This window comes from Papaver somniferum, chromosome 6, assembly GCF_003573695.1.
Source record: "Papaver somniferum cultivar HN1 chromosome 6, ASM357369v1, whole genome shotgun sequence".
NCBI lineage: Eukaryota > Viridiplantae > Streptophyta > Magnoliopsida > Ranunculales > Papaveraceae > Papaver > Papaver somniferum.
This window is the reverse complement of record NC_039363.1, coordinates 178,826,809-178,841,949: the sequence shown is the minus strand read 5'-3', so window position 1 is coordinate 178,841,949 and position 15,141 is coordinate 178,826,809. Positions and strand designations below refer to the sequence as shown.

The following is a 15,141-nucleotide window of genomic DNA, read 5'->3' as shown; positions in this document are numbered from 1 at the left end:
TATATTTCCTTTACCAAGTTGTTTTCTTATTTTGATGGTTTGGAACAGTGATGTTGAACTACAATCTTAACTCCTTTAAGAAGTTATTTTACCAATTATGGGGTTCGAACCCCTACCTCCGCAATGGGAGGGAGCATGACAACTATCAGACCATTAGATAGTTGGCATTTACCAAAACTATCGATCTGCTAAAAAAATCTAAAGTCCAAACAAATAGTAATTTTATGTTGATCGTGGAATATTATGTGATTTTTTTTTAAGGTTTGAAGTGGAAAGCTAAGGATCATAATTCTATGATTTCATCAAAGATTTAAACACTTTGGGAAAAATAAATCATAGGATTCCTCTTACAGCAAAAGTTATGGGATAATGTGTTTTTTCTATCGGTAAAGAATTTGATACTGGCGTGTTTCGAACTCAGGTTACTGGTCACACAGTTTTTTTACCACTGTACTACAATTATGCGATAATGTGTTATAAAATGGATTAGGGAGAAAGTGAAATGTTTTTAATGTTTACCTTAAAAATACCCTCTTCGTCCCACTAATGGATGACCTATTCATTTTTTAATTTTGTCCCGCTAATAAGTCACATATATCATCAAACAAAGAGATATTTCTAAAGCTACCCTTTTCATCGACTATTGTTAGTATAACAAATATGTATAATTTGATAGTCGTGTTTATATTCGTTATGTAGGTGACCAGTACATAGTGGAAGAGTTAACTTATCCCAATGAGCTAAAGCATGAGCTACAGAGTTACACAACCGAGGTTGAAAAGTAAAAATACAAGCAGTTAACTGAGAACAAAAAAAAGAGATGTCTTTGAAAACAGAATCAATTCTTTGATCACCATCAAACAAGCCAATATAAAATTGGTTGATCAAGTCTTTAGCATCACTCTCAATGATGATGTGAGTAAATTTTTGTTTCACATCTTTCTTTAGGACTGCGCAGATATCTCTAGCTTCAGCTTCAGCTTCAGCCGCAGAGTACACATCAAACACCAATGCGTCACAAAATGAGGCTTTATTCGCAGAGTCTCTCATCACATACCCTGCATTATTGTCCATGGATATATCATCAAAGGCCCGATAAGTGTTACATTAAATCCTACTGAAAGGGGGAGGCATCCATTTATCACAAACAATTATATTGATACTAGAAGGTATCTGAAGCTTAGTTTCCTAGTTAATAAAATAGCTCTGTCTCTATTGATAACAACAACATATTTTTATATCTTATCATTGAACACTAAGATATTCATGCTACTCCAAACAGACCATAGGACGAGACCAAAAAAACATTTTCATTCATCAGGAAGTCTAGTATTGGGATCCACTAACTAGAGAACTTAGAAGCCAATCAATAAAAGACTGATCCTGGAAAGCGGAAGAACTCACACACAGAGAACTCACAAACCAAACATGGATAGCAAAGGGACGAAACACAATGGCATGCATAATACATTCATGAGGGTTAAAACAAGAAGGAGATTTCGTAGTGACCTTAGGCATTCTAACATTAAGGACAGTTCTAGCTGGAAGGGCATTCCTGACAGCTTTCCATAAAAACATTTGTATACGGTGTGGTACTTTAAGTTTCCAAATGCACTTCCAAAGATTGATACAAGGGGAAGGTCTAAACCCTCTTAGTCCCAAGTAAGCAGGTTTTGAGAAAAATATTTCACTCTTTGAAAGCTCTCATGCCCTCCTATCAGGAGTGCACGTACAACTGGCTTAAGGGAATGATGATAATCTTTTTAACAGAAGCATTATCAAAATGGGTATTAAGTCTACTGATATTTCAAGTTCTATTATCACCATTGATAAAATAGGAAAATTTAACAATAGGATCTGGTGGGACAAGAGGGTCAGGAGTAGCAGACCCCAAAGTCGGTATCCAATAAGTCTCTGGTGGCACAATGTTTGTTTTTGTGATCTTTTTCTCCATGGAGGCCGCATTGTAGCTTCTTGAATTTGGATTTAAGTTTCAATTTTTTGCACAATGCTGCTATCTTTTCTTCATTTTCTTTAGCCTTCATGGCATCATCTATCATATGTGGTACTTCAAGACCCTTGAGCTTTTCCAATTATGATTTAATGACCATTCTGATGCCTGAACAACCTACTTGTGGACACTTAAAATGCATCCAAGGGAATCACATCAGGCTGTGTTTATGCATAAAACATAATAGACAAACCTATTTTGCTTCAATGCATAATGTTTATTTTCCTTTGTTTTCAGAATACATGGTTTTTTGTTGAGAATACTTTTTGTAGGTGGTGTTTAAAGTTCACTTGTGTGTTTTTTATTAAAAAAAATATAACAGTTATTACATAGTCGCTTGATAATTTTAAAAATGTAGTCGTTATAAATATTGTCTCCATATAACCGTTAATTTTCAAAATCTCGTCGTTATCCAACGACTCTCTTTGGTTTCTCTATAAATTCCTTATTTCATTGCTTTAATCCCAAGTAGTTTGATGTTATTTTGCCACTATTAAACCAAATTAGTTAAATGTGAATATAAATGTAATAAGTACCGACTAATAACAAATGGAAGTCTAATTTTTAAGTTCTAAATATTTTTGATTTAATTAGTATCACTGCCATATCGAATATTTCTGTGAGTTGAGTCTTTGAAGGGGTGTGTGTGTTTTTGTAGTATTAGAAAACTAGCCGCTTGAAATTCAACAGTTGTCGAAGAAGATTCGTCTCAACTTGAGACGAGTCTTCGCCCACCTTAAGACGAGTCTCTACTCAAATTGAGACGATCGCCTCAATCTCCTAGGATAAGAGTATCCCCGCCATAAATCGATATTATTGTTGTATGATTAAAGATATATCCGATTCAGTAATTTGAATTTGGATAAAACTATCTATTTTTAGATACTTTTATCGAACCCATGTCATCAATCATTTTTCATTTTAAATTTTTTTTAACTTTTTGTTTAAATCTTTTAAATTATAGTTTTTACGACTCGATGATACCTTAACTAAAACAAAACTAGATACAACTACTATTGGAAATGCTTATCAAAAACAAATATTTGTTTATATTTCAGATCTGTAGATGTAAAAAACCAGACAACTACATCCAACAATCCACATGAATTCATAGCTAACATAAGTAAGTAAGAGACTCATAAGAACACAAGATATACGTGGTTCTGCATGATTACCTATGTCCACGGGGGTGAAAGGATGATCTTATTACTTCACACAAGGATACAAGGTAGAATTCTCTCAACAATACTCTCTCTCTTTCCTCTCACTCACTTACAGATTTCCTTCCCTTTCTCTCTTGACAGGGGTCACTATTTATAGGCTAACATGCTCATACAATGAAGTTACAATGTGAGTCACAGTCTATCCTATTCCATGCTCCCGTCGGGTGATGGATGGTGTCTTCTCTGATATCTGTTTCCCTATCTCATGTTATCCCGGCGAGCATACCTTCCGATGAGCCTCTTCTCGATATTGATGGTTTTGGTAATCCTCCACCCGACATCGCCTCTTCTTCCGATCCGAGTTGGTTGCTTTTGGTTCCTGGCCCCCAACTTTGACTAGATTTATATGTACCATCCATCTACCCTATCAATGTATTTAATACCTCGATTCCCGATTGGAATCTCTCCATCATATCCGAGTTTTTACTTTACACGTATTCGCCTCACATGTGCTTGGTAGATATCTCTTTCCTTGTGCCAATGTTATATGAGGTGATTCAATGCTTTGCTTCATGTCTTCTTCGACGGATCGCGGCTTAGGATTGCTCCACCTGTGTTCATCAGTTATTTGCTACTACAAGATGAATAAAATACTTTTATTTTGAGTCCCCATGATATCCCTGCATTATAAAAGTTGTTTTTACGGTTATATTCATCTAGATTTAGTTATCTTCAACAACTGTCATCTTCAACCTATTTTCATCCAAACTTTAAGGGGTTTCCCACTTACCTAAATTAGTTTTCTTCCCGGATCTGGGCAGAGTAGTGAAGGATTTGTATATGTATATCATTAGTACAAAACAAGGTTTGGACAAGTTTGCCTTTGTTAGTGGTGGTCAGGATTTGTCCTGGCAAGGATAAATCAAGGGCTGCGGTGCTCGGTGCCACACCCTAGCACTCACACGTGTGGCATTAATTCCAATGTTATGAATGAAAAACGAATACTCAAGTCAAGATATGGATTTTCAAAAATTATAATGGGGAGGTTTGAACTCATGACCCATTGTATCATAAGAGTGACCTCTAACCAGTGTTCCACCTTGGTTGGAATTAATAGAAAAGATATATCAACGGTGGTGGTTTGTTCAACTTAAATATCATAATTGTTTTATTAATTAGTGTTTCACTAATTGCACATAATAAATAATGTATTCATAAAGTGTTTTATTAATCAGTGTTTCACTAATTGCTCATAATAAATGACTAATCATTTTTTAATTATAAATGTTTTCTTAAATTAATTATAATATTTATTTCTATTAATATGTAATTTTGATATATAATATCATTAGACATTTTTGGCGACAATGAGTAGTAGAAGAGGTGGAGGCTGAAAGATTAGTGGTGGTTAAGGGAGGATCCAAGCACAATTATATTTATTTTTGTTCTTTTATAAAGTCCATTTTTCACATATATCCAACTTGCCAAGAATTTTTTTCTCCCTCTTTCCTCAAAATCCTGGCTCCGCCCTTGGTTTGTGGTGGAAGAAGTAATGACGGCGAGTGCTGGTGAGTAGTGATGGACAATATTAATTTTATGTTGTCGTTACAACATCGATAACATCGTAGTGTGGAAGATGTGGTTGGTTATTTTTAACACTTTTGATAAATGAAGGTACCATATATTTCAGGGATGATATCATACAAGACAATATTTTCATGATCGCAGTTGGATCACCCAAATGGTACTCTTGTTATCTTTGGTACTATATCGTATAAATCATGATTTTTTAATGTTAAAATAAAATTGATTGCAATACAAAAAATAATATATACACGGAAAAAAATAATGAAACTAATCAGTTGACGACATTTTGTTCAATCTAAACCTCATACATGGCATTTGTGATTGAAAACTAGAATTTTGTCCAACAACCTACATGGGGTGGGCGGCAGTGATGGTGGCAGTGATGGAGTCAAAAATTGACATTGAGGAAGCCTACTTTTTTTTAAGAAGAGACATGTAAACTTTCGTGGACTAAACCATAAATGTATATGGACAAGTACTATTTATAAAATAAACTAAAAAATTTATGTAGTTATTAAAAATTTAAGGGGTTAGAGCCAGGTTAGTCAACCCTTGGCTCTGCCACTAGGTGGTGGTGGATAAAAAAATGGATTCATATGGTTTTATGGTGGTGGCGGGTATTGGTGAACAAGAACATATTATGCTAATTTCGTAACGCCACAAAACATGTAACGTTATATTATAAAATATAAAACGTGGATGATCATTCTAATATTAAAATAAACTCGATAAAATACATTTCCATTTTAAAAAAATTGGTGCAATCAATTGCCATGTTATGTAATAACTAACCAAACGACACGAATCAAGATCAGAACATATGAAATTATTTATTATCGATTTGTCTATGTAAGGAGTAGTCAGGATTTGTCCTTGGCAAAGATAAATTTACCGCTGGGGTTTGTTCAAGTTAACCATTTTTAAATATTTTATTAATTAGTGTCTCATTGATTGTTCGTAATGATTAACTAAATTTATATTATAAATGTCCTTTTAATAATCTAACATAAATATATAATTTTATTAATAAATAATTTTACTAAAAACTATATTAATTTTAATGGTGGTAGTGGAAGTAGGGTTAGTATAAATTGTGGCGGGTGTTTGTGAATGGTGGAGGCGGTAACATTACTATTGGTGGAAGAAATGGTGGCGGTGGATGGTTTTTATGGTGGTGGGTGTTGATAATAGTAGTGAATAATAATAGTTTTTGCTTTTTAATGAGTTTTGTTGACCGAGTAAAAAACAAATCTTCACAAAACATGCAACATTGTATTGTGAAAGATGTAATTGGTTTTTTTAGCACGATTGATAAGGACAAAAACCAAATATTTCGAGGATGATACCGTAACGTATAAGACAATATGATCATGACTGTTGGGTCATCGAAACGGTATCCGTATTATATAAAGGCAATTGGTGTACCCGCGTAAGAGAACATTATCGCACTCTCAAATACTATTACATTCTTTTTCCTGAAAGACCATCAATGTTGAGTTGTTTCGCGACAACTACCTACAAAGACAACAAACTTTCACTCAATTCCCGATATAAAACCTTATTGACCGGGAAAATGTATTTTCATTCTAAAATATTTGTTTGAAGATTATGTTTGTTCATCAAAATCATCATAAAAAACTCTAAATCGTAATTTCTAAATTTCGCCTCCGATGTTTATAATATATTTTTTATATATTACATTCTCAAATCATGCGACCTCTTGAATACAAATCAACAATATCAAATTACGGATCAATATGTATACGTTTCATTCACTGGGTTATAAGGTATAGTAGATACAGATGGGTAAATCACGCAAAGCAGAACATGACTGTGAATACTTCAATAATTTGGTCAATAAATAAGGTCAAAAATTTAAGATTAACTTTTTATAGGACTAATTAGATCGGCTTCGATAGGAGCCGACTAAAATATGGATTAATAATAATTTCCACGTAAGACAATTGCAAAACATAGTTGGCTAACTCTGCCTATGTAAAGAGTGGTCAAGATTTGTCCTTCCTAAATTGCTATATTATATGAGAAGAAGGTGATATCTAAGATTGAGGTACAATTCAAATCTATTAGATTCATACCATTTACAACTGGACGCCTTGAAAAAAATTGACGTGTTGTTATTATTATTACAGGTAAGGGATATATTGACTACATTTGCGCAAATAACTCACTTCGCAAATGATTGGTGTTGCATGTACTGTCTAGAATGCAACGAGGAATTTGAGAAAACAAAGCACCAAAAGGTGTCAGGAGTATTTTGGATATAGTAACTTAGACCTGATGTAATACTTACGTTCTTTTGAAAAGACGAGGGTACCCAAATATACCTCAATCTAAAACTTTTCCACCTATAAGTCCCTTCTTTCGAAAGTGATTGTCTATGGACTGAGTCGAGACAATACAACAAATCGGTATCACACTTCGAGTGATCGTCTACGGATACGATATCGAGACAATACAATCAGCGAAGTGTGTTTACTTGATAATAGGTTCGGACTTAACCAAACTCTATAGGATTATCTATCAAGTAAATGGGATGTAACATTTGTGTATTTTACTTCTAATTATAATAACAATTATAATTGCGAAATATAAAAGTAAAATCACACATCAATATTTTGTTAACGAGGAAACGTCTGTATTAGTGGTGGTCCAGATTTGTCTTCAAAAAGATAAATCTATGACTGTGGTTCTCTTGATCACACCTTCATCTCGCACGTGTAAGTGGTGGCCAAGATTTCATCTCCCAATTGTTAAATGTATGGTTGTAATTTCTCCCATAAAACTAACATTTAATGACCCATTAATGAAAATCTAATATAATAAATATATTAAATGATTAATATAATAGATACCTAACTAATTAGTGTTCCACTTCCACACTAATCGATGATATTAAATGATTTATTAATTTCTCATAATAATGTTTGTTCACTAATTGCTCATAATAAATAATCTCTTAATTTATTTAATTCTAAAATTTCTCTTATTTCTATTAATAAATAATTTTGATACAAACAGAAACAATATCAATAAATATTAGTTGCGATAGTAGGTTTTGGAAGCGGTGGCGGAGGTCGAACGAATCACTAATCTAATAATATCGTAGATATTAGTTACGGCGCTGGTTAAGCCCTATAAACGCATAAATAACCACTAATATAAGGAACAAGTACATTAGATCTGGATCTTCCGAAAACTCATATAATGGACATTTTATGTTTTGTTTATGCAATCCCATTAAATGAGGTCAATATTAATATTTTGTTACTTCACTTTCTTATTATTATCATCAAGAATATAGAGAATAGTTTGGATAACTTTGCCTATGTAAGTGGCGGTTCATATTTGTCCTCACAATAGATAAATCTAGGGATATAGTCGTTTGTCATAAGTGATGGTTGTGGTTGAGATTAGAAATGCATCTAACGGACAAAAGTTATCACGTCATTAAGATTCCATAATTTTTCATAATAAATAGTCTATTAATTAGCCATGACAATATTTTGTTAAATGTCAAATTAAAAATGATAATATATAAATTATTCTACTAATTATGATGATAAATAAATTTTTATTAGCTAATACAAATGAAAAAAGCAGACATATTTTTGAAATTATCAACTAAACCATGTCTGCTTTTTAAGTAAATACGCATATTTAATTATAGGAATGCGCATATCCCCACCTCTACACGCGCCTAAAAGCAGATAAATCAATAGCTGTTGAAAATTACTTATTTTCAAGTACGCATAGTTAATTACCCTTGATTTAGTTTCTCAATTATTTGATAATAAAATAATTGTTAAAACATGGACAACAATAGTTAGTTTATACAAGGGTTAAAATTGACATAATATTTTAACTTATTATGAAGGCCGTGCCGCTACAGCGCGACTGAATAACTAAAGAAATTAATAAAACAAAGAAAGGTCGAACAATTAGGTAAGATAAAAGACACTATGGATTCATTCTTGGGAAAGCTAAATCTACGGTTATAAAATGATTAATTAACTTTCAATAATAAACGTTTTATTGGTATTTCATAATAAATGTTTCTTGAATTAATCAAATAAATATATTTTCATCGATACAATACATAATAAATTTATTTTACATTAAGTCAGTAAGCATTAGTGGTGGTTATGATAGTCGGCGGGGGTGGTGGATCGGTGTTGTGGTAATGGTGGTGGGAGTTGGTGAAAATGGTGGAATGATGACGCTAATGGTGGTGGTGGTGGTGGAAGAAGTAGTAGTAGTAGGATGTGAAAGGTGTCCTAAGATAGATAAACTATTTAGTTACTCTTGGTTAATTTTTTTTTTTTTGATATTAGTTTTAAAATTTGTTTTCCTTTTCTCTTTTTATTTTTTAAATTAAAATAAATATTAAAGGTGAGATTTTACAAGGAGAATATATATCAATAGCTGTAGTTTTAAGATTTGTCGGTTCGGGCAGGAAAGAAGATGAATCTTATATAAAATTTTTTGACCATATACAAGGCTACATGCGAACCAATTGTAAATTGATTTAGTTTCTTATATCTCTCTTTATTCCCTTTTTTTTGCCATGATTTTTGTTTCTGCCATTTATCCTCGACTTCATGTGATTATGCATCATTGAGAAATAATACATGATAACAAGTAAAGAGAGAAGATAATAAAACAAATGGATCAAAAATTACAAATTATTAAACTTTGGGAAAATGAATAAACATAAATCTATGTAAATTTGGAATAATTTATATCACCAAAGAGAGAAAAGTAATTCCTGAAGCTAACCGATTTTGTAAGATTAATCTGATTGATTTTGAAGTAATTTTGTGTTTTCAGTTTTATTACAAATTTGGTGAACGACCTTTGATGATTTATTTCTTTTCGAAGTAGGACACTACTTTGTTTTGAAGAAGTGAATGAAGTGGTGTTCTACTACGCATAGGTCCATAGGATTTTGAGGAATTGGTTAAAGACTAACCATTTTTGTCCTAAAGGATCGTATGAATTACAAAACATAAATTTGTAAAGATTAACTATATTTGTACTACTTAATCTAAGAGAACATTTATCATTACTGAGGTAATATTTGTTTTTTTTTATCTAATTAAACTGGAAATTTTGAAGATATACGGGATTAAACAACTAAATCCTCTCAATAAGGCATATTTGTACTACTTAATCATGACAATTTCAAGTTCTATGTGGAATGTGAATATGAGAAATGTTTATGTGGAATATGAATATGAGCAATGTTTGAAAATGTGATTGATTTGGGGTTCCATCCTTTTACCAACCGTTTTACACTGTTGTACCTATGTTGAAGCCCAATTCAAAAAATAAATAAACAAGTTGATGCAATCGGGAGGTGTTAATGAGTTTTGGTGGCATAATTTTTACGATGAACAAAATAGACAATGATCAAGTCCCGTGTCGTTACGTCACATGTAAAGGCCTAGTATCTTAATAAATAAAAGTGGATGGCATACTATTGCAATCCAGATTTCCAATACACCGTTCTGGTGATTTATCATAGCCTTAAAGCCGCATTTTCGTGGTGCTGCGTTATCATCGATCACTTTATCAATGACGATCTTTTTTAACAACTTATTGATCAGTTCTTCTGGAGACAAGATCAACAAACATCGAAAACGATCGGAATAATTTGAGCATATCACTTTCTCTTTATGGAAGAATCTAAGTTCTACGGTGAACATCTTACAATGGTTTCGAACCATTGATGATCAAACAAAATGGGTAAATCCCATTAAAATGACACTTAATTCCTTGTCGGATTATGTATATTTAGTCAATTTTTCATCATTCGTATCTTTAAGTTTGGAATTATGTAAACGTTGTACTCTTCTTGTTAATCCGTTCATTGACGTAATCAGTGTTATTGTTAGCAATTTCATATTAATGAAAATTTGAGATATTATCCTCTTCCATCAAAAAAAAAAGTTACTTTTACATTAATTAACAATATATCGATTTTAATTTAAATTTTTATTCCATGTCAATAAGATATGTACAGTTATTTTTGATTACAAATGAACAAAGAGTTTACAAGAAGTTAACCGAAAGTCTAGCCATTAGCTGGGCACCGACCCCTTTTTGAATGACTAATCTTATTTTATGGAAAATGACATTTCCAATTTTGATGTTGGTATCGTGGCTAGCAATATAGTACTTCATTCTCTTCAAAAAGTCTATAATATCGTCCCCGAGTTTACCCAATGTTGAAAAAGCCAAGGCTCGGAAACCATATCTACAAGACCTACATGTATTAACAGTATCGACTAAAGGTCGTTTACAAAATGAAGAATTATTACTCAGTTGGATAAAAAGTATTCGACTAGGGCGCGAGTAAAAAAAATTCCATCCAAAAGACTCGTATGAAATGCGGCTTACCCGGAGCGCATTCTCTATCCCATTAGACTTCTGAGAATCAACCGGTCAACCCAGTTAATTATTCATTAACCGGTCAACCGAGTTCCCTTAACTTTGACCACAAGCAGGAGAAAACAAAGAGACAGCTTTTCCAATTAAAAAATCCAGACTCATTTTCTGATTCGTTCGTTGTACCTCTTTATCACCCCCTTCGTCTCTAGTTTGTTTCTTCTTTACTGCACTTCTTCAAGCAGTAATCTTGTTGCTACAGTGAAACATACTTCCATTGGTCTCCTCCTCTTACTTCAATTCCACTCAGAGCTTGGTTTCAAGTAAGTCATTTCATATATTTTTGATGGTTTTCTCATGGAGTAGTAGTAAAATAAGTATATCAAGAAAGAAATGTTAACTTCTGCTTTGCCTTATATAGGGTATAATTTGCTAATTTCAATTTAGGGTTATGAGTTCATCAGAAATTAATAATTGGGTTGGGTTTTAATTTTCTTACATTTTCTCTCACAATACCCTCATGAATCTTGTCTACATGCACTGCACTACCTTTTACTGGGTAAATCACAGTTTCAATAGTTAGACTCGTGAACTTCTATGGACTGTATAATGTCATTGATGACAATGCCTTGATGATTTATACCAAACAAATTGACATGCATGTTCATTTTGATTCCCATTTCATGATATGATATCTGGGTTGAGGTCTTGCACTTATTAATTCTGATTATGAATGAATTTAGTGGTAATAAACCTCATATATTAATGCAGGACTGGGAAAGTAAATTTGGCAGGGCATTCCAATTTAGGCGAATGGCTCCGCGCGCAGTGGTTACAGACGTACACTATACTGTTGTTGATATAAAAAGACAGCGAGTTAGGTGCAATTACTGTGGGAAGGAGATAGCTGGTCGTCCTCGTCTTAAGGAACACTTGGGAGGAATAGGTATAGATGTATTACATTGTCTCAAAGTTCCAGAGGATGTGAAGGTACAAATGAAAAAGGACGTAATGGAAAGAAGGAACACCAAATTTCTTAAATCTCTCGAATCGCGTGGTCTACCGAAGACGAAGTACGGGTCCAACGACGACTCCCATAAGCAAAAAGGCAACCATGTTTCCAGTCAACCCAGTTTGTCAAGGAAGAGAAACCAGTGCACTATAATTGAGTCTGGATTAAAAAAGAAAGATGAGATGGCACGGAGTTTGATTAACCCCGAACAATCAAATGCACTCAGCACAAGGAAGATTGAAAAAGAAGCTGAAGATAACTCATCCAAGCAAATCCAAAGGTGTATTGGCAGATTCTTTTTCGAAAAGGGTATAGACTTTAGTGCTGCAAACTCCCCTACATTCCAGAAAATGATACGTGCTTTTGTTGGACGTGGATCCGCGGTGTATAAGGTGCCTAACTGTAATGACCTCAAGGGGTGGATTCTGCAAGAAGAACTGAGAGCAGTGCAAGAGTATGTGCGAGAAGTTGTGCATTCATGGGGAAGCACTGGATGTAGTATATTGCTGGATGGGTGGATGGATGGGAAAGGGAGAAATTTCATTCATTTTGTGGTTGATAGCCCACGGGGTCCCATATTTATGAAGTCTGCTGACGTGTCAGATATTATAGGAGATGTGGTAGCCATGATCACATTGTTAAGTGGAGTTATTGAGGAGGTCGGGGTACAGAATGTTGTTCAAATAATCTCATATACTACTCTTGGTTCACTGAACGCAGTGGGCAAAAGGTTGACGGAAAAATACAGGACTATATCTTGGACTGTTTGTGCCGCTCAATGCATAGGCCTCATCTTGGAGAATATAGGAATGCTGGATCCTTGGAGAGGTGTACTTGATATGGCAAAGGATATTACAAAGTTCATTTACACTCATGAGACAGTTTTGAAGCTTATGAAGAAACATACTTCTGGGGTGGAGCTAGTCAGTTGTAGGAGGATTAGGTCACTGACGCCGTTTCTAATACTGGAGAGGATTGAGTCTCAAAAGAATAATTTGAAGATCATGTTTAGTTCGTTAGAATGGAAGAGCTCAGCCCTAGCTTCAACAGCTGATGGAACGCATGTGACTGATTTAGTCACTGGAGTGTCGTCTTTCTGGACTGAAGCCCAGATGCTTTTGAAGGGAAGTCTTCCACTCATACGTGCTCTGCATCTAATTAGTGGAGGAGATAGTAAACCCCAGTTGGGATACATATATGCAAGAATGGACCAAGTAAAGGAGGCCATAAAAGAGAATTATAAAGACCAGAAAATCAAATATCAGCCTTTCTGGACAGTATTTGATGGGATCTGGAATAACCAACTCCGTAGCCCTATCCATTCTGCTGCCTTCTTTTTAAATCCGAGTCTCTTTTACTCTAAAGATTTCAATGAAGATGATGAGATGAAGGACGGGCTTACAGACTGCATCGAGCGAATGGTAGAGGATAAACGTGCTCGATATTTAATATTATTACAGTTGGATGAGTATATAGTGTCTCGTGGTTCTTTTGGCAGCGGAGATGCTATTGATCAAAGAACGATGCTTTCTCCAGGTTTGAAAATTCTCAACTCTTGTTTCCTTATTGTGGGTTCAGTTTTATTTTTCTTTTTGTTAATCTTAGGATAATAAGACATCTTCTAACCGACAGTTCACTGGTCACTACTTGCCAATCTTTATATATTTAATTGGATCAGATATTTAAAATGTGATTGCTTCTCTGCATGTAGAGAAGTGGTGGTACTTGTATGGAGGTGAATGCCCTGAACTGCAAAATTTTGCTATAAGAATTTTAAGTCAGACGTGTACTGGTGCCTTAAGATATGGTCTGAGAAGGAGTCTATCTGAGCAACTACATATGAATGGAAGGAACTGTACAGAGCAAAAACAGTTGACAGACCTCACATTTGTACATCATAATCTTCGGTTGCAAAATCCTGTATCTATTTCAAGCACAGATTACAGAGGTATATTTCTTGAAGAGATGGATCCAATGGATGAACGGGTTGGAGGAGACGAGAAAGAGTCAACAGGTGCACATGATGGTGCTTAGATTAAGGTATTCCGTATCTAAATCTTTAGTAGACAAAATCTTGTGGTAATATATGTACATAATTAGTCTGAATATTTAACAGGAATGGAATTTCAAAAAATGTATCTAAGGAGTCACTTCAGGGGATGCCACTCCTTGGCCTACCTTGTTCTATTTTCAGCTTGTGCTTCAATGGGCATCAAGATGTTTCGTGGTATTCGAAAGGTTTTGCAGGAGTTGATGCTATCTGCCTTGCTTTGGACATCGTGGAAGGAGAGAGAAATGATCTAATTTACTTGAGGAAGTCTGCTACATCGGAAGTGTTATCTCGAAGGGTTAAGTCGTTAGCGCTCCAGTGGCTTAAGGTTTATCATCCTGAGGTAATTGTGTGATTTTCTGTACAGTTGGAATTCCCTTTACGGACTGGGATCCTCGTTAAATGCTTGTTTACTTTTCGATGTCCGGCTTCCTAACTACCTGCGCCTAGCTACTATGTACAGTGTATCCATTAGTACTTCATATGACAAACAAGACTACGAGTCTAAAAGGGAAAAACATGGGGCTCCGGCTCACTCTCTCTTGCCATCCGAGTACTTCTGATTTCATCCGTTCCCTCGTCGTATTTGCGGATGACTCCGCTGCATTAGGGAATTTCCTTGCATTAGGTATTACCCGGCATAACCCATTATAGAATGCATTTGCAAGGGCTGGTGATATTTCACACTGAATTTTTTTTTGTGAATAAACTGATGTTGGATTTATTTTTTAATTTATTTTTTGAAAAACATTATGGAAATGAAACTCAAAGAACAGAAAGAAAGCAAAAAATGTCTAGAATGTTACACAGAAAAATACTATAAAAATCTTGTTTGTTTTTTTTCTTTCTGAGAATTATTAGACGTATAAACTATTCTGAAAAGGAGATTTCTAACTGAATTTTGGCTAAC

The 15,141-nt window shown here is 34.2% G+C and overlaps 1 protein-coding gene across 2 annotated transcripts; it reads left to right on the top strand.

Moving 5' to 3' along the window:
• The first annotated feature begins 11,349 nt into the window (after nt 1-11,349).
• Nucleotides 11,350-15,009, top strand: LOC113290271. Of its 2 annotated transcripts, none has more exons than XM_026539873.1 (4): nt 11,350-11,492; nt 11,941-13,717; nt 13,893-14,195; nt 14,298-15,009. In XM_026539873.1, exons 2-4 carry the CDS (start codon nt 11,983-11,985, stop codon nt 14,483-14,485), a joined length of 2,226 nt encoding a protein of 741 aa, XP_026395658.1. In that variant the 5' UTR covers nt 11,350-11,492; nt 11,941-11,982; the 3' UTR covers nt 14,486-15,009. The 2 variants fall into 2 exon arrangements, with proteins under 2 accessions (XP_026395658.1, XP_026395659.1); XM_026539874.1 differs by having other exon boundaries at nt 13,893-14,221; nt 14,298-14,426.
• The last annotated feature ends 132 nt before the right edge of the window (nt 15,010-15,141 follow it).

Excerpts from the sequence above, each read along its gene's own strand:
- LOC113290271 (XM_026539873.1), top strand. The coding sequence starts at position 11,983 with ATGGCTCCGCGCGCAGTGGTTACAGACGTACACTATACTGTTGTTGAT. Across the intron at positions 13,718-13,892 it reads AAGAACGATGCTTTCTCCAG|AGAAGTGGTGGTACTTGTAT; the intron begins GTTTGAAAATTC and ends CTCTGCATGTAG. Across the intron at positions 14,196-14,297 it reads AGACGAGAAAGAGTCAACAG|GAATGGAATTTCAAAAAATG; the intron begins GTGCACATGATG and ends AATATTTAACAG.